Raw genomic sequence first — 27,719 nt, 5'->3', positions numbered from 1 at the left:
AAGACAATATATTTTCTTTGTTGACCAGTGCTTAGCTAAATCTTCACAGCACAGAGTGTTCAGCAGTTAGCATGCCGAGGTCATGCTTCTCTTTCTAGAGGCACAGCTAACTTTGACCCTGCTCCTGTTCAGTTCTCACAGCAGGCATCAGAAAAATGTGGAGAAAGGGTGAGGGGAAACAGAAAGACACCCTACATGCACTGATACAAATCCATCATTATGTAGGAAGAAAGCAAAGTGTGAGATCTCCGAGTACAGATCAATAGAGGTATGCTTGCATACGAAGGACAATCAGATGTTATAGCTTTAATGTCAAACTTCACATCTCAACAAAAGTCACTGTGCTCATAACATATCCACAAACTAGCTTGTGCAGCAGAAAATATACAAAGAGATGAAAAGAATCATAAAGTATGCCTTGTAAATACCCCATTTGCCGTCAGGTGGCAGGTGGATGCCCCCAGTGGCAAAATGAGGGAATTGCTCTGTCCTTCTGTGCCATCTGTGGACCAGAGGCACAAGAATGCCATACACCCAGGATCCCTGCTGGTGTCTTAGGAAGGTAGGCCTGAGTTTTCAAAATCTCCATTTCCTGAGAAAATGAAACAAGTATGATAATAGTAGAAAGACACAGAACACAGAGTCACCACCACTGTCTGGGTGATGCCACCACCCAAGAAAAGAAACATGAGCAAGCTAAAAGGAAACACACTGGAACAAAAGGTCACTAGGAGGGAGTTTCTAAAGCTCCTCACAGATCAGGGGAGCCTTCCACAGACTGCACGTCCACTGCCAGTCATTGAGTTAAGACAAATCAAGATGTCCTTAATGAGGGGTTGTGTTTGTTTGTTTGTTTTGTTTTTACGTTAAGGGGCATTACATAAGGAGGAAAAGGGGGACCTATTTCTAGAAAACCCCCTGCTGTAAAGACCCTATTGTCCACTTCTGAATAAAGCTTGTCTGCTTATCCTTCAGCAAATATTACCAACTCTTCTCATCATGAAAAACAATCTATAGTCTCAAAGTCAGGCCATCTCTGACCCTGAAATTATTTCTATATGAAAACCAGAGCCCCATTCAACACAGATAAGAACATCTTACCATAAAGGACCTGTTTGCAGAAGTGTGACATCCCTATATTGAAATATTAGGCTATTTTTATTAAGTTTCTATTTTAAATATTAATTAATAAGATAGAAACATGTCTACAGCCTCTTAGTGAGAAGGGAAAAGGGACATCAGATTATTTATACATTACATTCTCAATTCTATTGTATCTTGTGTTATAACACAGATACATACATACAGGTACACAGAAATAAAAACTGTTAGGAAATAGAAAACAACTAACTGTTAATTTTTTTATGTGTAGATACAGGTAAAGGTTATTGCATCCTCTCCTTAAATTTCTAATAATCAACACTAAATACCTTTAACATGAGAAAAATCACAAATGGTTTTGAATGTAAAAATAAACACTCATGACTTCTCTATTCTCTGGCTTCCTTTCCCCTCAATGCCTCCACTGGGAAGAGAATAAGATGACCTACAAATCAGAAGAACAATTGAGAGGACTCAAGCAAGGCCTGACTGCATGTAACAACCATGAAATAAACACTGCAGGAGAGTTTAAACAGGATGGGTGCAGCAGCCTTCAGTGTGCGGGACACTTCCTTCTGGCTCAGTTCTGCTGTTTACCCCCATCAGCAAGTACAGGATTCAGAGTACAGTCAGCCACGGTTAGGCTGTCTTCTCATCCTTCTGTTCTGTGGTGGATGCCAGCATCTAAAGACATGGAACCTTTCTGAAATGTTTTTTTTTTTTTTTTTGAAAAATCAGTTATAAGTGAAGGTAAAAACAAAACTCCCTGGTTTTTTTTTAAATGACTTTCCAAAGCAATAGTCTTCCTCATGACATTGGGCTGATATGTCTGAGGTGGATTCTCATGGTATGTCATGCTCTTCTTTCTGAATTATTTTACGTTTGTATATGGGGAGGCCGTGGAGACTGAGCCACACAGCAGTCCTAAAACACCCAGGGTTAACAGCATTCTTCCTTCTCTTCTCTCTCCTCCTCCCTTCCTCCCCCTCCTTTTCTTTTTCCCCTCTTCCTCTCATCCCTCCTCTGCTGGGGGATGGTTCCCAGTGGCTTTTCCCTAGAACCTCAGAAAAGGGAGTAGGTTAGCATGGTGCTCCAGCACTCAGGAACACTTTGAATGTGAAGATCTCCAATAACCCCAACTCAAAAAACCACCCCCAAATGTGGACACTGTGACATAGCCTTTTGTGTGAATTACTGTCATAAGCAAAAGCAGTCAGCATGAGTTAGGTACCAGTGACCACACAGCATCAAACCCTTCGGGGGCATAGCAGACAGGAAGACTTGGGTTACAGAAATGTGGAATATCTCAGTAACCACCTTTATTACGTACGGCAGTGTATGGGGGCTTTGTTGCTGTTGTTTTCCATTTCAGACACCAGTAAAACTGTAATAATGAGTTGGTGGGAAAAAATCTTTGGCTCATAGCAAACGCTGAATAACTATGTGTGGGCAAGGAGTGGAAGGAGGGAGGGAAAGGGGAAGAGAAAGGGAAGACCGACAAAGCAAGAGAAGAAGGAAAAAAAGAAGTAGGAAGGGAAGAGAAAGAGAGGGGAAAGGAGGGGAGGGGAGGGGGAGGGAAGGAAAGGGGGCTCTTAAAGTCACAGTTCATGCATGGCTGTTTAGGCAGGCCTATATACATCACAGAGAAGCGAGGATTACTCATTTCTGAGGTCTTTCAAAGTCACTCCCCAGTGTTGTTAACAGTTTCGGGACTCAACCCTTCTCTCTATTAAGAATTCTCTCTGTAGTCAATATAAATCCCTTCTGCTTGATCTTAAGCCCACTTACTCTGGTTCTGTCTCTGGAGGAAATGAACAGCTGATCTCTGCACTTGGCACAATAATTCTTCATACATTTGAAGAGAGGAAGCCATCACCTTGTTGCCATTTTCTCCCGCCCCTTAACGATCTGAATTCCCATTGCTTTTCTCCATGGATCCTGCTTTCTAATCCCTTAATCTAATGAAGCATATTAGGACTCAGTTCAGAGTTGGTAAAAATAGCATGTTGTCAAATGTGGGTATCAGGAGACCCGGAGCAGACCCTCTGACCCAGGGTGGCTCTGTGCCATTCCTTTGCCATCCTCTGTTGAGCCTGGAGCAAGCATCCATACTCCTCTGAGGCCAAGTGATGGAATACAGTTTGGGCAGGTGCACTCAAGCAGTCACCAAATATTTGCTGACCTACTCAGTAACATCTCACATCATCCTGGGCACACAGGTGCAAGGAAGACAAAGACATACATGTGTTCCTGTGCTCAGACACAGTCTGCCAGTTCGATTGTGGGTGTGTGAGAGAGACTGTGAGATTCCGTCAGTCGGAGGCTTTCTTAACATGTGCTTCCATGACAGTATCCTTTGGTTGGTCACTGTGGCGGAGGGTCATCATTGCTCAGGTACTAGCATCACAGAGTGGCCACACCTGGAGTCAGGGCTGTGTCCTGTGGGTTCCGCCACCAGAGGCAGTAGCTTCCCCTCCTTGTCTCATACATCCTAGGTTCCAGACACCCGTAACATTCCCAGGCTTGCTATGTTTGTCATTGTTGTTAGAGGTCTTAGGGTTGTCCTTTTCTCATTTGGGCTTCTTTTGTCCCTCTCACTGACCCCCCCACAAATCTGTAAGTCCTGTTGTGAACTGAGCACTGCATGCTTTAGCATGTGCCCTCAACTCTAGCACTTCCTCCACAGGAAGTTCTGGCTGTGACTTAGTGTCCCAAATCACAGGTGACAATGGTTTCTTAGCATTTCCAAAATGACACAGACAAACCAAGGATGCTTCCCTCTATAGTAGAAAGGGATCTTATGTCAGGCGAAGGCAGGGGGCGTGGAGTTATAAAACATCGCTGACATCTTTGTGGAGACAACAAGAAGAGAAGCAAGTTTTGTGTCACCCAGACGGTCCCTCTGAGGTCTGTTTACATCTTCCAGGCTGAATATGCACCATCATCATTTCTTAAAGTCATTACTCAGAACAACCCCCCATGCTGCTTTTCATTTTTATTATCCCCATTTTAGGAACGATTAAATGGAAGCAGATAGCAGTTGCAATGAAGCAAATCATGAGAGGCTCTGATAGAGACAGCAGCCTGCGAGCTGGCTGAGCTGCTGTTCTGTGCCAGGCTATCCTTAATGCATGTTTATGCAGCTGTCCCCCACTCACAAAGTCCTAGAAATGAGCCACTCTGCACCCAATTATCATCATTATTATTTTTACTATTCCCTGCACTTCCTACTTCCCATGCCTCCCTCCCTCCCTCCCTCCCTCCTTCTCTCTCTCTCTCTCTCTCTCTCTCTCTCTCTCTCTGACTTTGTGGAGTATTTATAATGAGTATAATGAGGATTTTTTGTTTGTTTTTCTTTGTAACAAGGTCTTGTTATGTAGTCCATGATCCTCCTGCTTCAGCCCCTGAGTATTGGGATTACAGGTCCGTGTTACCACACCCAATTTATATTCCTTTTGTCCTCCTTCACATTCCTTAATGGCAGAGAGATATTATTGGCTTTCTATAAATATGATATGTTCCAGAGATCTCTGCTGTTCTAGTCCCCCTTTTCTCTTACCCATTACTTACCAAGGACCCTATTGAAGGTTCCTAAGAGCGAATTCGGTTTCTTTTTTCTTAAAACAGGTCGAGTCAATACATCAAACGCATATGTGTTTGGAATATTTTCGGAGCAATGCATTAGAAATGGTGACAATGATTGCTCTGGGGAGGGTTCCAGAATTCCAGAACAATAGCCCTGGAGAGCGGTTCTGAGACGATGAGAGGGGTTTCTTTTTACTAGATTATCAATTGGCATGACTTTGGAGCACAGCAAACGTCTTCAAGAACTTACCCATGAAGTATGGTGACCACCAATCAACATTTGTTGAATTCTGACTGTGTTCCAGTCAGAATTAACTAGTATTTGACTATAAAGTCTCATTTAATCTTTATAATGGCTTCACATAAAAGCCTATTTCACTAAAGGGAAATGGACTGGGGTAATACCAGCCACTCACCCAGGCTTACCCAGCTGATAAATGGCAATGTGGGGACTGAATGTAGTTCTTTCTGACTTTCGAAACCATAAACTAGGTTGTGTTGACCTCAAGTCTTTCCAAAGGAGCCAAATTTATAAGCCGCTGTAGGATTACTTTTATAAACCAAAGGAATGTCATGAAATCTATCACACAGTTCACACCCACAACATAATGAATCTTCCTGAAACTCCTTGTTAAAGCAGCTGGCAGACCCCTCCATTGGCTACTGAACCCCCTGAATACTCCCCCAGTCTTTCACAGGCACAACAGCACTCATTCCAAATGGAGGAGGCACCAGCTCTCAGGCTGTCTTCTGAGAACCAACCTGTCTAAGGGGAGACTGTGTGTGTGTGTGTGTGTGTGTACACACATGTGCGCACACACTCATGCGTGCACAGGTGTGTTAGAAGTGAAATGGTTGGCTAACACCTAACTTTTTCAGGTGTATAGATTCCTCATTTAACAATGACATCTGGATGCTCATTTTGAGCCAGAAACTCTCCATATGGGTTACAAATGGAGGAGTGAAAGAGGGCCTTGTCTCCATAAAACATCCATTCTGGTGTGAAGAGATAAGCCACAAACCAACAATCAAGTGAATAAGTGGAATGCTGGATAAAAAGTATACTGAAAGAAAATTAAATTGGACTGTTGTGACAGAGCAGCTGGGTGACTACTTGGCACAGGTCACTGGGGTTAGGCTTTCTGGGGACACTTTACTCACCTAAATTACAAGAACAAGAATGATACCCATGCCCTTGGAACGGCCATGCTCCCAAAGATCCCAAGTTTCTCTTTACTTACAGTATGAATCTGTACCTCCTAGAGGGTCTAGATTGTTTTTGTTTTTGCTTTTATTTTAATGCTATCATTTCAGAAATGAAGAAAGCAATTGAGAAAAGTGAATTAGGGGGCTGGAGAGATGGCTCAGAGGTTAAGAGCACTGGCTGCTCTTCCAATGGTTCTGAGTTCAATTCCCAGCAAACCACATGGTGGCTCAACCATCTGTAATGAGATCTGGTGCCCTCTTCTGGCCTGCAGGGATAAATGCAGGCAGAACACCGTATTCGTAACAAATAAATAAATCTAAACAAACAAAAAAAAAAAAGATGGGTCTTCCCACTTCATATTTAAAAGAAAGAAAGAGAGAGAGAGAGAGAGAGAGAGAGAGAGAGAGAGAGAGAGAGAGAGAGAGAGAGAGAGAGAGAGAGAGAGAAAGAAAGAAAGAAAGAAAGAAAGAAAGAGAGAGAGAGAAAGGTGAACTAAGTGATCAGCCACAGGGTTAGTGGGTGATCAGGCTAGACACTGTTGACCTTTCTTCCTAAGACCCAAGTTCCTCCCCTGCTAATTTCTCTAGCACCCATGCCTTCCCTGTAGAATGCTCACCAGCATGCCTACCGGTCAAGATTCCACAGACACTAAGATTCCATGGACCCCACGGGACCTGGTGAACTGACACTAGGAACCTTGAAATGATATCCTGGGGTCTGCAGCAACAGCGCGAGAATAAGGTAAAGTCATCCAGCACATAGAGCCATGCCCTAGAGTTGAGGCTGGTCCCTGCCATGCCTGTCTACCTGTGAGTGACCAGGGCTTCTGGTCCCTGCCACCCCTGTCTGCCTGTGAGTGACCAGGGCTTCTGGTCCCTGCCACCCCTGTCTGCCTGTGAGTGACCAGGGCTTCTGGTCCCTGCCACACCTGTCTACCTGTGAGTGACCAGGGCTTCTGGTCCCTGCCACCCCTGTCTGCCTGTGAGTGACCAGGGCTTCTGGTCCCTGCCACCCCTGTCTGCCTGTGAGTGACCAGGGCTTCTGGTCCCTGCCACTCCTGCCTGTGAGTGACCATGGCTCTGGTCCCTGCCACCCCTGCCTGTGAGTGACCAGGGCTTCTGGTCCCTGCCACCCCTGTCTGTGAGTGACCAGGGCTTCTGATTTGGGAGCTGCATAGTCCTGTAAATTCAACTATCACTAAGCACCTTTTCTCAGAAATGTATCCTGGTTTAACTAATTTGATATGCAAATGTTCTAGTCTGTGGTATAACCCCTCTCCATCTGCTTAGCAAAAAGGTTAGCCACAATATTTCTTTAAAAAGTGAGCTCCTTTGGTGCATTTAAAGTATGATCTATAAAAACTCAATCTACATGAGGATGTTATGCCTCCTTTTAAAAAAGAAAACAGCCATTATATCAAGGGCAATAGCATAAACTTAGACTCTTAATGATGGATTTTGGACTCTCTTATTATGTAATGGCTCTCATTCATTCCACAAATATTTATTGAACTGCTTTATGCAATGCACATAACCAGATTGCTATAAGGACACAATGATAGGAAGAAGGACAGCCTCTGCCCTCTGAGAGCACGCAGGCTCACGATCCCCACTCAGTGCCACTGTGATGAGGCTGCAGTGGAGGTATAAAGAAAAGCTAGGGGCCCGTGGGATAAGACAAGAGACCCCAAATGCGATCGGAAAAGGGGCAGCAATGTCTTAACTGGACTTCAAAGAACACTTGTGACTTGTATAATTGTACAATTCATTCTAGGAAAAGGAAACACGGCATCTTGTGCAGGAAGTAGGACACACCAGGACGCATTCTCAGAACAGATGGAGCCTGATACAGATGATAAGAAAAGATGATAAACCTTGGAGGGTGGACCAGAGCCTTGAATGCAAGAACAGATAAAATGGAGACCTGATCCATAAACTATAACAGCCTCGAGTATTTGGGCCAGGGAAAGAATATGCAGTTGTGTTTTAGGAAGCTCATTCCAGCAGCCACATGTAAGGCTGATTTGAATGGGCAAAGGCTGGTTTCAGGACAAAGAGGCCCATTAAAGTAAGGTCTACATTTATGAGGTGGAACAAAGGTAGGATTGATGCTACAAATGATCTAACCCCCAGAGGGAAGACTTAGTTGAAGAAAGAGATGAGGGCCCCAGGCCTCAGACCTGGGGGTCTAGACTAAAGAACTCTGCCGGCCTCTGCATAGTGACTTTTAAGGACAGTTGTGAGAGGCCAGCTGTTTGAAACAGTTACCATGACCCCAGTACTTAAGAGCTATCCAACTGGACAGTTCCTGATCCATGCATGGCACCTCAGTCATTAATAACTCCTCTTCTAGAGATAGGAAGAAGTGCCTGTTAAATGGGAAGGATGAGAACACTTCAGAAATGATGGCATCTCGTCAGGGGTGGAAAGTAGGTTGACTGGGCCAGAAAGCAGAAGCCCAGGGGCCTCCTCTTTCTGATCAAATGAGGACTCAGGGGAGAATAACTTTAATCTCGACCATCAGGTGTGATTTAAGTCTTTTTACTCTGATGATATCACAATAACATGATGGGCAGAGGCCTCTCAATATTAATAATTGGGGTTTGAGTTCCACTGGCTGAGTCACAGACATCCAGTTTACAGATTGACTTAGAACTTAGCTCTCTGGGACTCTGGGGCATCATTGTGAGTTTTGGAGAGTTTATCTCTGCCTGCTTGGTCTTAGAGATAGGCAGATACTACAATATGAATACTAAATCTCCCCCAAAGGACACATACTTGGGGCTTGGCTCTTAGCCTTTGGCATGATTGGAAAATGATGGGACCTTTAGGATCTGAGGTCTAGGAGGAGTAAGTTGGGTCATCAGGAATGTGCCTTTAAAAGAATATTGGGGTCATAATATATTCTTTTTTTTTCTCAGATACCATGAGGTGAACGAACAGGCCTTCCCTGCAACATGATCCCCACTATTATCTCAACTATCATCTCTTACCACAGACCCAAGTCTACAGGTTCAGGTGTTCATGGAGTAAAGGTCAATAATCTGAAATCAATCTTTTCTGTATAAAAGTCGGTGTGTGTCATTATTTTGTCACAGTTACAGGATGCTGATGAACATACTTGGTTTCTCCTCTGTTTAGAAGCATGTTGACATCATGAAATCTATTCTCAGCCAACTGGCCCAGAGCAACTATGGACATAGTTTTAAATTGGATACTCAGTGTGCTTTGCATAGAATAAGATTATTATGAACAGAGTGGTCTCACGATAAAAGTATTTTGGGAAATGTCATGTTAAATAAAGTTAAAGAAGCCTCTTTGTTCTGAGACACATCTGAACTTTCAATTGCTAATACATTCTGAGATTCCTTTGGACCGAAGAGCAGTAAATAGCATTTCCCAGTCTTATTTATTTTATTTTCAGAACAATTTGTTGGAGTATTTCAAGGGACAAATGCCAGTAGGATACACCTGCAAAAAAAGCCAGTGATTACTCTTAGATACTTAACCTCGAATCTAAATTTTCGAGTACTCACTGTGTGCCAGGCTCTGCTCCAAGTATTTTATAGATACCAATATATTGAATTCCCATTTTATAAGTAAAGAGCCTGAAAGATTGAGTAGTTAAGAGACTTTTTTTCCCCAGTGTCCTCAATAGGCAAGTGGGTGAGCAGTGATGCCAATGGGAATTAATGTCTAAATGTAAAATTTCAAAGTCTATGGTCAGCTGGTAGCAGGTCAGAGTCTGAGTAGAGCCCTGTGCACCAGTTTTCAGTCACAGGAAACACTGTCAGCCCTATTGCATGTGTGCTAGGTTTGTGGGCTTCCTCAGGCACCCTAAGATGTAAGTTCTAACTGGCACTATCTAGTTGGTTTCTTCAGCAAATTAATTTGTTGGATTGTGTACATATCATCTCCCAATAGAAATGCCATGAGTTAGAAAGCAATGACCACCGACAGTAATGAGAACATAAAGAAAACAACCTCATGATTAGCCAAAGTGGCAAGAGAATGCAGATGGGCGCTTGAGGCCTGGCTTCTCCTGCACTCTCAAGGCTCCGATCTCTTGCTCTGGATGCCTAGAGATGCAAACCAAGAGGCTGTTTTCCTTTAAGGTGTATTGCTGTTAGGTCAGGTCAGGACCTCACACCTGCCTCTCTGCTCAGCTCAAGGATTGCCAAAGACATGTCCTACCCTCTCCCACTTCCTCTCCTTGTTCAGAAGGATTATCACCAGCTTCGGATGCATCTGGTAGCCATCTTCACTGAAGGACAGGTTTCTCCCCTCAAAAGTGACATTGATCAGATACCTGTAACGAAAAAATTACAGGAAGATTAAAATATGAAAAAAAAATGAAAGCAGAAGGTAGTTAGGTTTACAGAAAGGTATATGGAGACAGACCAGTAGACAGGGACACAGACAAACCTTAGTCAACTGACACTCTTCAAATTTCTATTGATTATGCAATACCCATCTAAATTTTACAATAGGAATCATGAAAACAATAATATTAGAATTTGAAATAAGGACAGCTCATTTGAGTTCAGTCGAAGGCTCTGACTTTTACCAAATAATTAAGAAGAATATTTAATTTAAATTGTATGTATGCATATTTGTCTCTGTGTGTGTGTGGGGGGGGGTTATATGCAAATGTGTACAGGTGCCTGCCGAGACTAGAAGGTAGCACTGGGTCCCCTGGAGCTGTAGTTACAGGTGGTTTATAAGCTACCCAAAATAGTTTCTAGGAATCGAAATTGGGTCCTCAATAAGGACAGCACATGCTCTTACCTGCTGAGTAGTCTCTCATTTACACTTTTTAGCTCACGCCACCCCCCCCCCCCATCTGCAAAAAGTCTGGTAATAGAAAGATCACCTAATTAAGTCTGTGAGCTTAAATGAGGCAACTAGGTTAAGCACTTACCATAGAGTCTGGTGCATAGTAAGTGCTCATTAAGTGTTAACAATTATTATTCAAAAAAGGAGGTGGAATAAAGGGTGGAAGAGATAGACAAGAAAAGAAAATGGCCATGTACCGAGACAACTTTCTGCCAAAAAAAAGGTAGCATGTAGGCGCTTAGGGTCTGTCTCCACCCCCAAATATGCACATTCTTTAAATTCTTACTAAGGTTTTGCTCAGCCCTTGTTTGTAAGGCCTGAGTGTGGTGGGCCAGAAGCATCTGGAACCCAGGACTTCTGCTGGCTGCACAGTGAGCAGAAAATACTGAGTGTGGGGAAAGGAAGGGGGAGTGTTTTATACAGTACTCTGAAGACAGGAGCTTAAATTAGTGGAAGTTCTAGAAGCAACTATTTCAGACCAATGAAGGGGTTTTCCTGCAGGGTATCCGTTCCCAGCCCACCCTGTCCCTTGCAAGCTGCTGGGTCTAAGAAGCAGCTCCTTTACCGGGAGTCCCCATTGCCCTGTTCATTAAAAGTGCATTAGTGCAACTGGACTGATAGCAATTAATGTCCCTTTACCATCAAGGCCCCCGGAATCAATAAGGACAAGTTCTGTGCTCACATGACATGCTCCTTCAGCACTGTGGGCCTGACTGCTTGTGAGGTGAGCTCCTGCTAAGAAGCAAATGAGGCATCTTATGAGCAGCAGAGAGGCACTCACAGGATCCTCTTCCATACACCTGGGAAAGTTGCTTCTTGCAGGTTATGTTAGGTTAAGCAAGGTTTCAGGGATGTGGATCCTTGTAGCAATTGAAAAGATGTCCATGCAGCATGGACCTCAGGGGCACCTCTCATTCTAGGATTGTCTTGGGTTGCTATGCCTGCCACGTCCCTGAAGCATTCGAGATACAGCTAAGAGCACAGAAGATTCCAAAGGAATAGAAATGCCTAGAATTTTGAACTGAGACTTTTCAGGTCAGATAGCTTGTCACTTCTTGCAATTGATGCTTTCTCTCTACAGTATCATTGAGTTGGTCCTCTGGGCATCTTCTGAATGTACCCCCATGTATCGATGGGGGACTTACTATGGAGTCCTCCACCCTCAAGGCAGCCATCTCACGATTCTGTCTTATTTAAAGTCGATTTCCACTCCTTTGCAACTCTTCACAACTTGTTTCCTCTTGAGATAGTTTCTGGTCTTAGTTTAGGCCTTCTTTTATCTGAGCATTCTTCAAGTATTTAAAGACATGTGTCAAACATCCCTTATGAAAATCTATTTCAATCTGCGAAGAAACCCTAAGCTCATTTGCTTCCATTCTATAATTCAATTTTATGGATTAGGAAAGAGAAACCTTAAATTATTTGCTCAATGTTACAGTATTGACTTTGGTCAGAAGTGATACTTTAAGCAACATCCTAGGCCCCACAACCTTTCTACCAAACCCCCCTTCTCCTCATAGCAGTATGAGAGTCAGCACTTCCTGTTCCTTTATATGTCCATCCTATGCCATGGCCTCAAGCTCCTCCTCTCTGAGTACCTTCAGTCAGTAGAGTATAGTGTCTCTGGCCAGCTCGGGTCCCCCCCACACACACATCTTCTTCATCCCTTTCTCTAATCCTGACCACACCTTAGCCCAGTCAGTGTGGCTTCCTGAGTTCATCACTACTTTGAAGATGATATCCAGGTTTCTTGTAGTTGGCAGTAACTCCAAACCCAACCCCAAGCCCTATTCTATGGAATCGAATTACAAAACCGGCATTTTAAACTAACAAACTACATTAGAAGCATTCGCACCATGAACTTGAAAAATATGTTCTTCCTATAATAGTACTGAACTACTTGGAATTATTTCTGGAGGTCTTCAGAGAAAGATTATGCAACAAAACACCCAGTTTAATCCCATTTCTCTTTTTAAAGAAGGAAGGAAAGATGGGAGAGAGGAATGAAGGAGATGAAGAGAAAGGAGAGAAGAGGGAAGAGGTAGAAAGGGGGAGGAGAGAAGGGGAAGGGGAAATGAATTACCAGCTTAAGTATCCACCTCTTCACCAGGCATGCCTATGAATTATTCTGCCTTTATCTAAAACACTATTAAAATATTTAAAAGGAAGTGTCCATTTCAGAAGGCAATTATAGTAGTCCCAGAAATGATTAAATTCCTAAGTAACATGAATTGGGTTGTTATATAGCCCCACAACGACTTTTCTGAAGGGGATAGCATCAAACTGGGAGCATAAATGGAGACATTTGAAATTTTAGGAAATCAAGCCCACTTGGAGGCACCGTAACTGGCCTGGAGTTAAACATCTCTCTTATTTGGCTGCATGTCCTGATTTCATGTAGAAATCTTTGCCTTGCTGGCGTGTTCTCCCTCTCCTGTCTCTTGGCCTCATTTCACTTAAGCTCTTGGATGCTTTACACTTACCAAGACTATTAATAAAGTTTTATGACACTATACAAAATATTCTACAGAGTGCGTTTTAATCATTTGTGTCATTCGGCAGCATATAGATTAATCATTTACAGTATGTGTGTTTTCTTTCTGAGAAATGGCCTGTGCCGTGACACCATTTAGCTACCAGGGCATTTGAAAACTTATGCTAGCCCTAAGCAAGGATGGCTTTTGAACAACAGAGCACATTAGTCCACTCCCTGGTAATAACAGAGTGAAAATGATGCTGGCTGAGGTCACTTCTCTATCGGTGATTGCAGCACCCAAACTTCAGTTATCACTCTCTAAAATGGAACTGGCATCTGACTTCCAGCTACCAGAGAAAACAGTCACTGTGATGAACAAATGGGACAGTGAATAGTAACACTGTATAAAATGCTATTTTAAACACGAGATTATATCATAGGGAACGTTCAGAAAAAATGTGTTAGCATGATATGACCGTCTAAAGGCAAGACACCTGCCTAATACCGAGCTTCAGTGAAGAAAAATCGGATAGTACATTTAGAAAGACCTGCCCACAAATGGGCTGCATCTAAAGAACCGAGACTGAATTCCCCATGTGGATGTAACACTAGGTCATAGATCACATGGATAATTAAACTTCCCATAAGAACTGAAAATATCCAATTACCTTTAGTTCTGGGTATACTTTATTCATTTAAAATATTAAGACTTTGAAACCACCACATAGAAGTCCTGGATAAAAAATTAAACTACAGTAAAGATTCTGAGACCCCATAATCACTTGTTTCTCTGCACATGCTATCCTCATGAACACAGCAAATGCCCCTGGCTTAAGCAGAAGCCTAATGCAGAAATGTTGCCCATAACACTCATGTCTCTCTGAAGTCCTGTCAAGGTTGGATATATTAAAATTTTGCCCAGTTGTGGTGATATATTGTGTACCCTAATAACATTTGCCTGAAGATCAGAGAACAGAACAAGCCACTAGATTAAACATAGAGGCCAGGCAGTGGTGGCACACACCTTTAATCCTAGCACTCTGGAGGCAGAATCTGTCTGGATCTCTGAGTTCAAAGCCACCCTGGACTACAGGAGATTGACTCAGTCTAGGAGAGAAACAGAGCCAGGCAGTGGTGGCACACACCTTTAATCCCAGTACTGGGAAGCACACACGTCCCAGGAAGTGATGGCTGGGTGGAGAAAGGTACATAAGGCATGAGGAGACAGGAACTAAGGCTTTTCAGCATAAGCATCCCTTTCAGGCCGGGCGGTGGTGACGCACGCCTTTAATCCCAGCACTACGGGAGGCAGAACCAGGAGGATCTCTGTGAGTTTGAGGCCAGCCTGGGCTACCAAGTGAGTTCCAGAAAGGCGCAAAGCTACACAAAGAAACCCTGTCTCGAAAAACCAAAAAAAAAAAAAAAAAAAAAAAAAAAAAGCATCCCTTTCAGCTAGAGGCTTTTTTGGCTCGAGCTTTTTGGGTGAAGACTTAGAGACTTTCAGTCAGAGGATTCATGGAGTTGGCGAGGTAAGACATGGCAGTGGCTTGTTCCTTTGTCTCTGATCTTTCAGCATTTACCCCACTATCTGGTACCAGGTTTTTTTTTTTTTTACTAAAAGATCATCTAGCATTTGCATAACACCCAGTGGCCTATCTCATAAAGTTGAAGTATCTATCACACAGAATCTGAGCCTGTCACGACTCAAAGAAAAGTGAAAAAATTATTCACTGAAAATTCTTATTTTAGAAAGAAAGAGATCCCAAAATGCTCAATGGTCTCCCCAAGTGACAGCCACATTCAGGTTCAGAGATCAGATCTTCTATTCTTAGGAGTTTAGTATCTTCATGATACTCTGAACTGACATCAGTTTTCAAAGCTCCTATTGGGCATTTTAGCATCTTCATGGCCCATGTCATGCTCTAGATTACCTAAATCCCTACTAGAGACTATATAAACTAAACCAGATTTTCCTTCCTGCTTACCTCCTGGTTGAGCAAGAAACTCAGAATCTTGATGGACTCCCAGTCAACACATTTGTTTTACACAGCCTAAGTCACACCCCAGCTGGTTTAATAGGGCCAAGTTGAGGTTAACAAACCTGTGCCTTTTTGACTTTGGCTACACAGAGCTCTTACACAGTACCGTATAGACTGGACACCTGAAATGATGACTCAGCAGTATGTTTTGTGTGAGAGGCACCTGAAGGAGTTTTGCCAGCATTTGTCAGCAAACCAAGAGCCCTGGCATGATGGTACCTTTCTGTCTTCATATTGTTACAAAGCATTAGCTTTATAAAAGGTAATATCCATTAACATGATTAACATGAAACAGCATCATCAGCTTAGCTCATCCAATCCTGTTACCCAAAGAGGTCTGCAGCTTTACCCAGATCAGATGACAGGGTTAGAAACAGCATCCAGATATCTTCAACCCTAGTCCATGTTCCTTCCACTCATTACCATGTTTCTAAAGGGGAGGCAGATTTTCAAAACACCAGTCCAATTTTCTAGCTATTAAAAGTAAAGTAAAAAGAACAGAGTTCCTGCAGGAGACGGAATTCTTGACCTACTGCTTAAAACTACCTGGTTCTGAAAATGTTATACTCTGTAACTTTGTACCAGCAATGTATATCTAGCCTCTAACATCTTCAGTCCATCATCTACTAAATAGATGGATTCCAAACTTCCCGGTAAGATGGCAAACCTGAGGCTGCCTCTGCCTGATTCAGTAGAGAACAATCAGTGTGAGAAAGAGAGAGTTTGTTTCAAAGAGAAAAATAAGGAAGAGCTTTGGAAATTCACAGAGGCAGTGATGAAATGACTGAAATGCAGAGAAAAAGGCAGGCAATGCACCAAGAAGTAAACATGGGGCTCCAGCCTTGAGGTTCCCTGCCTGGGGAAGGAAAACAGAAGCCTCACCCCAAAGGTAAGCTATGCAGTGCTGGTGCAGGGACCCAGAGTCCTGCCCTTGAGACATACCCACAGCCCTCACAAGCCTTGGACTCCATTGTGAATTTTGGTAAGATGGCAATTGGAGCATGGAGTGGAAGGTACCAGCTTGAGAGTGGGCCCATTGTTAAAACCAGGGTACTCGGAGGGTTCAAGTAGATGCTGGAGCCCAGGGACAAGACAGTCCTGAGAGGGAATTGTGGAGAATGGGAAAAGAATAATTAGGAATGGGGAATGAATAAGAACAAAATATAATGATAATTATGTCTAAAAATGTCAAAAATGAAACCAATTACTTTGTATGCAGACTTAAAAGCATTAATAAAAATAGACTGGTGAAAGCCATCTTAAAACTTGAAAGATGTGGGGGACTACAGCTAAGATCAATTGACATGTTTGTTATTAGAAATTTTATTTTTTCTTTTGAATTAATTTTTATGAAATATGATTAAGGCATACAATATTATGTTACAGGACATGTATATAATTAACAGGTGATATAGAACAGCAATTAATATATCTACCACCTCTCATTTCTTCTGATAAATACTGTGTGTGCTAGGATACTGAAATCTGATTGGCAAGGCTCCAAATCTTTCAAGAAGTCTTTGAGAAGAACATAAACCACTGCCGGAAATGACATTTCTTCTACACATTTTCCCTGGAAATTGTGAAAAAATTTTCTTATAAGATCATAAATATGGATTTTTAAAGCTTTTTAAAACCAGCTCATTAGAAATAGTATTGAAGGAAGGAGACCATGATATTTTTAAATTAGATATTTACACTTATTAACATTACGCTTTGGTTAAACTAAATAGAAATGTCTTATTTTTCCTTAATTAGGAACTCAGTTATCAAAATGAATCCTGAACAATCAAATCATTGTAGTGGGTTTAGTCTGGCAAGCTGTGGCCAGTAAATACTTGTCTTCTGGGATTTTTAGATGGATTCTTCTGGGCCCCAACCCAGAATAGTATTCCCATTTGTAATAAAGCCTATGTTCAATGAAAGGCTCCAGACAATACCTCCAAATGCTGGTGGGAAAAAGTTGGGAGAATAAAAGAACTAATCACAGAAAAATGAATATATCAGATATCACACACATAAGAACAGGCCATGTGGAGAGTTTACAAGCAAGATCCTCCTTCCCCTGTCAGGCCACACCTGCTCAGTTCTTAGATTCATCAGTCCCCAAGTTGGGTGACAAAATTTCCAAGGTACATAAATGTCAATGTGTTTTTTTGTTTGTTTGTTTGGCTGATTTTTTTTTTAAAGAGGACTTGAAGGAACTTTGAAAATTCTCTGAGAACTATAGTGCCATATATAGCAATATGAAGCCATGCACTGAACAAAATCATTAGAAAATTAGTTTTGTATGCTTTTTCTCTTATTTAGGAAAAAAAGATAGCTAGTAGAGAACATTGAGAAAAACTAATTTAAAGGTCAAACCACAATGTCCATTTATAATTACTTGAGGCAGATTAAAAATAGTTTGTCTTCTAATGAATTAAACATTTTATCATTCTGAGATGGTATTTAATATCATGAATTTATTTTGCAGAGGACTGTTCAGAAACAACAGTGAGTTCAAGTTCTGGCTGGTCCATATAAAAATCATTTAAATTCTATTTGTGACATGAAATTAATGAGGGAGATTTTAAAGTATCCTGAAAGGTGATTCCCAGAAGCCTGCTCTGCTTCCTCTCCTCTGCTAGAGGTAAGGAATGTGCTTCATGCCTTTGGGAGTTTGGGATGAACTGCATTCATTTGAGGGGCAAATAGTGACATCAATCACCATTTACTACAAGGAAAAAAATTCTCTTCAGACTCGAAAGTCCAACAATGAAAAATTTTGAGAGCTATTACCTAGATTCTGTTTCACAACTAAATGTCATGACTTGGTTTTGTCTGAAATGAAAGAAAATCGGGGAGGATTGTTGAGACTTGCCCAGTAATCGCTGCCTGGACAGAGGAGTGCAGAAACCATTTACTTCCCTCCATAAAGCTGTTATTTGTGGACAGTCACCAAATCAGTAAGATTTGTGCATAGGTGCTACATACCCACAATGGAATTCTATTCACCTAGAAAGAAAAATGAAGTCATGGGAGTTGTGTCTCTGCCACTAGCTGGGAGGACTACTACAATCTGCACCATTCTACCAAGTGGGTCAATGTGGCCGTCCAAGCCAGGTGACAGTTCTCCCCTGGACTTATTTATAGCTCAACCTGAGATCAACACAGAGACTTGTTTTCAGCAGTATGAATGATAAGCAAACAAAAAGGGCTGATCAATGTCTCCAAGAGCTTATGGGGTGAGATGAGTAAAAGAAAATAAAAACAAGAAGCACAATCAATCAAATGAAGAGGGAATGTTGATGTATATAATAAAACACAGGCACACGTGCACACACAAAGACACACACAGGTGCACAACACACAGTGCATCAAGTAATGTTGTGACCATGAGGTGGAGGTAGGGTATCTTCAATTACCCGCCATGTTATGTTTTGAGTCAGAGTCTCTCATTGATCTAGAAAGTCAATGATCCAGCCCAACAGCCTGGCCAGTGAGCTCTGGAGTTCAGCCTGTCTGTCTCCCCACTGCTGGTATTACAGGGCACCCCCCCCCACACACACACCTGACTTGTATGTCAGTGCAGTGCTGGTTACCCACTGAGCCCCCTCCTCGGGCTTCTGTTGTTCCCTTTAAAAAGATCATTATCTTATTTTATGCATGTGCTTGTGGGCCTGGGTATATGTGTATTCCACATGCATGTAGGCACCTACAGAGTTAAGGGTAGGGCACAGGATCCCCTGGAACTGGAATTAGGGGAAGTTGTGAGTGCTGATGTGGGTGTTAGAAACAGGTCCTCTGCAAGGGCAGCAAGTGGTCTTAACCTCTGAGCCATCTCTCTGGCCCTGCTATTGTTACCTTTTAAAAACACTACTTAGAATCTGAAGAATGTTGGTGTTTGGGGGCCATTGGATCACAGCCTGAGCTTCCACAGTTACCATTGACCACACAGCTCTGGGGAACCACTGCTGTTTTTGGCCAGTTAAGTTCGGAGTCTCCCAATTCCCTGATTTTTGCTTTGTTCTTAATACTACAGTCAGAATATCTCTTACTCCTGTGGCATCCTAAGTTGAGGCTTGAGAACATTTGTTTCTCACTACTGTGGTTATTAATCCCTGAGAGGTTTCCTGCAGTGGGAAATCATGTAAACAGACTACTTTAATATGAAGTTTCCTTTCCAAAGAACACAAAAGATGAGCTCACATTCCCATAATTTTAGTCCAGAATAAATGACTATTCAAAATGACCCCTATTCTGACCTCCTAGAGCTCTACTTTGAACACTATGTAATTCTCCTTAAAGTCTCTTCAAAGAAGGCACATTCGCCCTTGTGTACGAAGATATAACACTTCCTAAGGGAACCATCTCTTGACACTAATCAGTGAGGTGAGCAACACAGCAAACTTGCTTCCATTTGGTTCTGTGTGCAGAAACAGAACACTAAAAGAAATGATTCCTCTTCTCACGTCACCACTCTTAGTCACTGTGGATATGGGGAGACCTAGGCCAACTAAGGTAATCAGAATGGTGGGATTTCTGAGTGACAGGTACTAAGTAATGCCTAGATAATAGTAAGGTCACAGAATTGTTTTTTCATTCTAGATCCTTTTCCCATGTTATCCATGAGTTCAATAAAACCCATTTTCTCTTCCACCTTATGGTATACACAATGTTGAAAATACCCAGGATACACTATCCATACCAAGCACCAGGACTTAGTGAAAGAAAAATGCTGTAAGTCGAAAGTAAGTTGGATCCTCAGTTCATTGCTTTTTTTTTGTCAACTTGACACAAGATAGAGTCTTCAAAGAAGAGGTAACATAGTTGAGAAAATGTCTCCATCAGATCACCTACAGGCAAGTCTGAAGGGCATCTTCTTGACTAATGATTGATGTGGGAGGACCTAGTCCACTGAGGATGATGCTCCCCCTGGGCTGGGGGTCCTACATTCTATAAAAAAAAAAGCAGGCTGAGCAAGCCAATGGGAGTAAGTCAGTAAGCAGTGCTCCTCTGTGGTCTCTATTTCAGTTCCTGCCCCTGGGGTCCTGCCTTGAGTTCCTGTCCTGATTTCCCTCCATGATAGATTGTAGGCTGTAAGTTGAAATAAACCCTTTCCTCTAGGATTGCTTCTGTTCACAGTGTTTATCATAGCACTAGAGAGTAACTAAGATGCCTAATAAAAGCAAATGCTTGTCTTTCTGATATCCAGTTTTGCTCATAAGTTGGAAATGGTACTTAGGAACCATGCCAGAACTAACCAAGCTGCAACTGAGAAAGATTTCTCTAGAACATTCAACTTTAACCAGAAAATATTTCCTTCCTATCAACTTTCACTTAGATTGAAAGAAATCTTTGTTATATAAACCCTAGACCAAGGATCTGAAGTACCCTGAGCATGAGAGCCCAGCAAGAGAATGATGAGGCTTTTCTCTTCTTATTGACCTTGATTTGTTCTTCCCTCTTCAAGAGTCTCTCTCTCTCTCTCTCTCTCTCTCTCTCTCTCTCTCTCTCTCTCTCTCTCTCCCTCCCTCCCCCCTCCCTCCCTCCCTCCCTCCCTCCCTCCTCTCTATCACCTTAAAGCACATGGGAAGTAGCATATACAGTCCCCATTCTCTTAGTAGTTATCACATGCTTAACTTTTACTTAACCATTACTCAGATCTACTAAAGCAGGGCAAAAGAAATGAATGAATTTATAACAAATCAGCTACAGCTTCCCTTACAAGGGATGAGAACAGAGATTATGAAGAATTGTCACTCATGGAAATGAGGCTGTAATTTAGTCTTCTAGCAATGGTTGGCAGATTTCTTCAAGTGGGGCTTCCCAGAAGTCATTATGCTGTACAGGGAGGGGAGAAGACCAAAGGAGTCAGGGCTATTGCAAGGGTCTGAGAAGGCTTCTAACAGACAGAGGACTAATGATGCCTCTGTGAATATTATGCCTTTCAGGGACACAGGTATACCATAATCCCATCATACTACAGGTGCAAGAAACATGGTTGCAGATGATATTGACTTATTCAAGAACACATCTATGACATATAAAACCTAATTGCCGAGGATGCCACTCCACGGAAATGCTCTTGCCTAGAAAGCACAAGAAGCCATGGGGTTGATTGCTAGTACTACAGATGAGTGCGAGGCTGTGCAGGAGACTTACCTACAAGTCATGTCTGACACCTGGATGAAACACATCCATCCAGAGAAAAACATAGTAACTTGTTTGGTGTAGAATTTAAGAAAAGACATGAGAGGTGAGGGAGGCAGAATGGACAGGAGATGTTAGTGGAAAGGGTAGAAGGTTGTTTTAAGCCTAACATCCTAGAAAGAGATGCAGAGTGCAATGCAAGATGGAAGGAGAGAGAGGGAGTGGCTGGGAAGGTCAGCAGGAAACAACATGGAGTTTGTTCGAGTTGCATCTGTAGCAAGTGTGAGGAATGGCTTCCTAGATAACAGATTAATGAGAGGAGACATTCTTAAAGTGGGATTGCAGGGAAGAGCTTGGGAATTTTACTTAAGTTTGGCCTGAATGTATGTAATGAATCTGAAAGCAGTGAGAGCCACTGGATACAGAATCAAGGAGGACACTCCACGATGAAATCCTTGATGCCAAGGCATTGGTCAAAATTGTCATCCTGTCAGCCTGGGCCTGTGAGATGGCTCAGCAAGTAATGGTACCTGCTGTCAACCCTGATGGCCCAGATTTGATCCCAGGGACCCACCCACATGGTGGAAGGAGAGAACCTACTCCAGCAACTTGTCTTCTGATCTCAAATGGCTATGGCTTGTGTGCACCTAATCTCTCTCTCTCTCTCTCTCTCTCTCTCTCTCTCTCTCTCTCTCTCTCTCTCTCTCACACACACACACACACACACACACACATACATACACACACAGAGAGAGAGAGAGAGAGAGAGAGAGAGAGTAAGAAATAAAATATTACACAAAAATTTAACATTGTCAGCTTAACCCACACCTTATTTGTCTAGTCTCTCAAAAATGTTGCTTTAAAATCAGCACATCATGGCAGCACTTCCAGAGCATGTTAGGATGAGGAAGGAAGGGACATGCAAACTGGTCTGTTTATTTATTTACTTATTGAGTTAAAGACATCTATTAATAACTATTCCAACGGTCTAACATTGGTTGGCCTTTGATTCAGGGCTTCAGACAAAATGAGGACAGGAATTTGCGTGAACCAAACCACCCCCCTAAGAGGACAGCACCATGAACCCCAACTGCATCTTCCCAGGGTAGAGGAGAGAAACGTGTAATCATCTCTGCCTGCTGTACTGTGTGGGGGCTAGAACTCTGCTGTTCCTTCTTTGTCAGGGGATCTCAGTTCTTTCTCTCCCTCTGTAGGTTGATGTTTCCATGGAAACATGCTCTTTAATGCTTCTGAAATTACTGTGCATTTATACCATTAACTCTTTGTTTACTAGGGCAGCTTGTAGAGAGATATTCCAACCCCTCTCAAAGGTAATTATATTAACATCTCTACTTATGGAAAACTTTTTACAAAGGTAATTGATACCTGTTGCCTGTCCTTCATCAATAAACATTATTCCTCAACCTTTTCAGTTTTGGCTCTTGCCTCTACTTTTCTTCCAAAATACTTGGCAAAGTCATTAGCAATCTAGGCAAGGCCTACAAAAGTAAAGTCAGTAGCCCTTGCTCCATCATCATGCTCCTGGGGTGCCTTCTAGCCCTTGATGTTGTTGAGGGTTTGACCAAGATCTTTGCTTTGTGTATTTGTTGCTTAAAGTAAAGTGTTATCTTGGCTTTCTTTTCATACCTCAGGCTAGGTTTCTCCCCCTTTGTGTTCATTACTTATTGAGACTTTCTGTTTTTAGGGTACCCAAGACTCAGTTTTGAGCCTACACTCTCTCCCTCTGACTTACTTGAGACATATCCAATCACTAATCACCTCCACACCATGGCTTTGGAATCTCTATTCCAGATCTCATCTCTCTCCTGAACTCCAGTTCAATATTTCTGCTTGGATGATTGCAACAATGATGTTAAGTCAAGCTTAACAGAACCAGGTCCGAGGCGGCTTCCTCTCCCACTTGGTGATGGAAGCAATGTAAGACTCCAGTCCTTAAAGGGTTCAGATTCTTGGTATAATTTGATATCTCTTTCTGTTTCAATTCCTTCTTTACCACATGAATGAAAAGGAGGACAAACTGGCTGTTCTTAGGAGCTGTATTCCTAGAACCAATAAATTCAGTTAAAAATGCAACAATCCTCCAGCATTGTGTACAAAATTTGCTGATTGACATTTTCTTTCTTTTCAACATACAGTTGCAGAATTCTGTCTCCCTGAGGTAAATTAATCTCTGAGCTTTCTAACACATAAGTAAAATTGCTTGGAAGTCATATTTTAGCTCTGGCTGTGCAATAAAAAAAAAGTCCAACAATGAATGCTATCATTTATTGAACTCATGCCAAGCTCTGTTCTGGGTGTTTTATGTTATTTTAAATTATCACAGCAATGCTATAAAATAATAGCATATATTATATGTGATTATGTAATGGCTATGTTATAATGAAGCTCAAGGTTGTTGGCAGCAGGAGCTGAATCCATCCACTTCCCAATAAGCCTAAAGCTCATGTTCTTTCCACATAGCCTCACACTGAGCATAACACTGCCAACAGAAGCAGTGGTCAGGAGAGAAGGACACAAAGAATCCAGAAACTTCTACCACACTAGGGCCAAAAACCTTAGGCTAGACCTAAATGTCTTCACAGCCTAGGATTTAGGCATTTATGTTACCCCTTAGTAGTCTCATCAGCTGGTTCTCCTCATGCCAGCACCATAGTGAAGGTCTACAGGGCACCATAGGGAAGGTGTACAGGGCACCATAGGGAAGGTGTACAGGGCACCATAGGGAAGGTGTACAGGGCACCATAGGGAAGGTGTACAGGGCACCATAGGGAAGGTGTACAGGGCACCATAGGGAAGGTGTACAGGGCACCATAGGGAAGGTGTACAGGGCACCATAGGGAAGGTCTACAGGGCACCATAGGAAGGTCTACAGGGCACCATAGGGAAGGTCTACAGGCACCATAGGGAAGGTCTACAGGGCACCATAGGGAAGGTCCACAGGGCACCATAGGGAAGGTATACAGGGAAGAAAACCAAACTCATAGGTTCTCCTTGGTCCCAAGAATGAGTGGACTCACAGTCTGGTTAGGAGAGAGAGAATAAGAGAACTCTATTCTCTGGGGACTGTCAATCTGTCATCTGTCACATGCACAAACCCCTCAGACGTGAAGAAATGGAAATAATTTGCCTTATAAGAAATCAGAGGACAAAGCAGTAAGCTTGACTGGAGGGGAATTCATTCTCAGCTCATGCTCTGGGAGGAAGTCAGTTATAAAGTCTATGGCTGCATTCTTGGAGCACTTGTTAAAGACAGACAACAATAGCGAGGGTATTTATCCAGCTCCATTAAGATTGGAAAAAGTTTATCTCGGTTTGGCACAGAATGTCCAAGTTCTCACAAGACTTAAAAATATGATATTAAAGTCTTTCTGGGAGCTATAATAAAATCTCATTTACCCTCAATAGGGGAGGAAGACCCACACTTTGGGTCTGGACAGTCAACAGCGTGAATGGCTCTGTGCTTCTTCTGAATCGTGTTCACGCTGAAGACTTATTCTGCAGAGAGCACCACTTCCTGTCCAGTGCCTGCTGCAGCTGTTTTGCTCTCCTCCTTCAGCTGCGATTGCATTTTCTTTACCTCCTCTGCTGTCTACTCCCCCGGGCCCTCCCGCTCTATCCCCTAGAACCCACGTAAATTCTGTAATTCTAGCCTGGGAAGGCAGAGACACAGGACCCCCAGAGCAAAGTAGGAGCGGCCATGCTGGGCTTGACTGAGAGATCTCTTTTCCCTGCTTTCTCTGACATTCAACAAGGCTCATGCACCCTGTCCGCTGTGCTTAGACACCAACTCTTCTAATGACTGACATCCAGTCCTACAGCTCCCATCCTTATGTTTCCCCGTTTCTATGTATGCACACATGCTTGTGTGTACGTACAAATGTCTGCATTGTGTGGATACACATGTGTGTAGGTGCATGTGCACATGTGTGTAGGTGTATGAGGAGATCTAGGGTTAATATTAGGAATCTATCTGTTTCTTCCACTTACTGACTGAGGCAGGGTCTCTCAGTCAAACTTAATGATATGCCTAATCTTGCTAGATGACTTGCTCTCAGATCTCCCAACTCTGCCTTCTCAGACTAGAATTACAGACTGGCTACCACACCTACCTGGCATTTATAACATATATGTGGATCATGGGGATCTGAATTCCAGTCCTCATGCTTGTGCATCAAGTGTTTGCACCTTGAGCCAGCTCCTCAGTCCTATGACTCCAGTTCTGACCTCATCTCACCCTCCAGTTTTATCCCTTTCATCCTCAGACTGAAGCCATGGTCACTTGCCTTTCCCCCATTACAAACTTCCAGTGCCTGAAATGAAGCTGATGTACCACTTCCTCACATTAGCTGACTGCCTAATTTCCCTTCCTCGAGTTATTTAATATATATTAAGTACTTGGAAGGTGGTCTGACACATCGTAGGCATCCTGTAAATACTAGCTTGTCTGACTCCCTCAGTCTTGAAACTTCCCAGGTCTCCATCATCATCATCATCATCATCATCATCATCATCATCATCATCGTTGTCATCATTTTCTTAATTTCCCTTCCTGATCAGTCAGTCCTACAGCACTTTCCTTCCTTTGGAAATAATAACTCTTTGCTGTTGTCACTGTTTTTTCCCTTGAGACAGGGTCTTACCGCATAGCTCCTACTGGTCTAGAACTTGTGACACTCCTCTTTTAGTCCCCAATGATGGCATTACAAGCATGTACCCAACACTACCCAATCCTTACAAAAATGTCTTGCATATGTCCCTTCCTTCCTGCTTTCATGCTATTGAGCCCTCTCAACCCACATGCAGATCTCTTAAAGAGCGTGTATCTGGGACCTCTGTCTTACACTGTCACCCATGTGACCCTTCACCTTACTGCAGACTTCCTACTGCTGTGTCAGCTGTTGTTTTCAAGTCTCCAATGACTTCTTACTAGCTGGAGTCAGAGTCGACCTTTCCTCAGGGCTCTCCACATCTTGACTGCATCTACATATTTGGAATTCTCTTTTGTTTTCTAATTGAACCTTTGCTAAAGCCAAGTGGCTTCTTAGCGGTCTCTGAATATTGCATTTGCCTGTATTTCTATTGTTTGCTCTCAAACAACTGCAGTTTGATTGATCCTGCTTAAGGGCTCACATGAGGTCTTTATGGCTTTCTGGACCATGCATGCCCCCTCCCCTCTTCCTCCCTCTGTCCTCTAGCTTCTAGTCTACATTTCAATATTTCATACACTGTTCCTGTGACCCATTTTATTCCTGTGAGCTACTTAACTTTTCATGTCTCTGTCTTGTACTCTATGATAGACAATGCTCTGTTTAAGCAATCAAATCTTGTCCCATTATCCTCGTGCAGAATCTAAATTAGTTCCTTGCCGGTGCTAAGTGTTCAATAAACACCTATCGATCTGTTAGAACTTCTATAAGACTGGCCTGGAAAGTATCTCTCATTACTTTCTGACTTCTACACACACACACACACACACACACACACACACACACACACTCACAGAGAGGGGGTGGAGGGTTTGGAGGGAGGGAGAGTAAAGGTTTTCTTTGGGGAAAAGTGACTCAGTCATTGAATTTTAGGAAAGAATGAAGTATCAGAATCTGTTTTCTGAAAACAATGAGACAAAAATGTAGGGTTGACATCATTCTCGCACAGGTCCCTTTAAAATGTCTCCTTTCTATGTTGTCCTCATTATATTGGCCCTAAAATCAGCTCTGCCTGTGAGAATCATGTAACCCACCTGAACTCCCATCCTTTCATATGTTCTTAGGCCCTCAGAGAGAACTGACACATAAGTAAACATTGAGGATCATGGGAAGGTGACAATGACCCCTGATTATATCTGAGATGCTATGTTCCACAGGAAAGAAAAAGAAAGTAGGTTGAATTTTGTTTCTCCTCTAAGGTGACTGACTAATGAGTTTCTTTTAAGTTTAGAAAATCAAGGTATCCAGAACATATGTAAAAGTTAATATTATGACTTTTTTTACTAATTTAAATCCTTTTATCAGTTTAGAAAAGAAAGAAATATAACTCATTGTGCTTATAACATACTGGTAAGATGGCTTTTAAGGAAGGAAACAGGAAAAAAAGGGGTATTTATGTATTTATTTTCTAGTATCTTTCGAATCATTGAAAAAATATCTCTAGTATATATAAGAGAAAACTTTCAATGTTTACCTGGTTAGGTACACATATTTACAAAATTCTTCCCTTAGCCCTTCTCACTATCCACCAGCAACATAAGCCACAGGAGGTGAAGAGTAAACAGTTAATATTCACACTATGATCTTCTTCATATATGGACCAACTGATAACCC

General features: G+C 42.4%; 1 protein-coding gene across 4 annotated transcripts in view; it reads right to left on the bottom strand.

Annotated features, from left to right (window-relative positions):
- Window positions 1–27,719, bottom strand: part of Grin2b (glutamate ionotropic receptor NMDA type subunit 2B) — a 453,056-nt gene that overhangs the window by 117,143 nt on the left and 308,194 nt on the right. For all 4 annotated transcript variants that reach the window (XM_028872157.2, XM_028872158.2, XM_028872156.2 and 1 more), the window contains one exon: window positions 10,087–10,201. In XM_028872157.2, the coding sequence (XP_028727990.1) occupies window positions 10,087–10,201 (115 nt within the window). The remainder of the gene's footprint in view (window positions 1–10,086; window positions 10,202–27,719) is intronic.

Source organism: Peromyscus leucopus, chromosome 3, assembly GCF_004664715.2.
Source record: "Peromyscus leucopus breed LL Stock chromosome 3, UCI_PerLeu_2.1, whole genome shotgun sequence".
NCBI classification, from domain to species: Eukaryota; Metazoa; Chordata; class Mammalia; order Rodentia; family Cricetidae; genus Peromyscus; species Peromyscus leucopus.
This window is presented reverse-complemented; position numbering and strand designations above follow the sequence as displayed.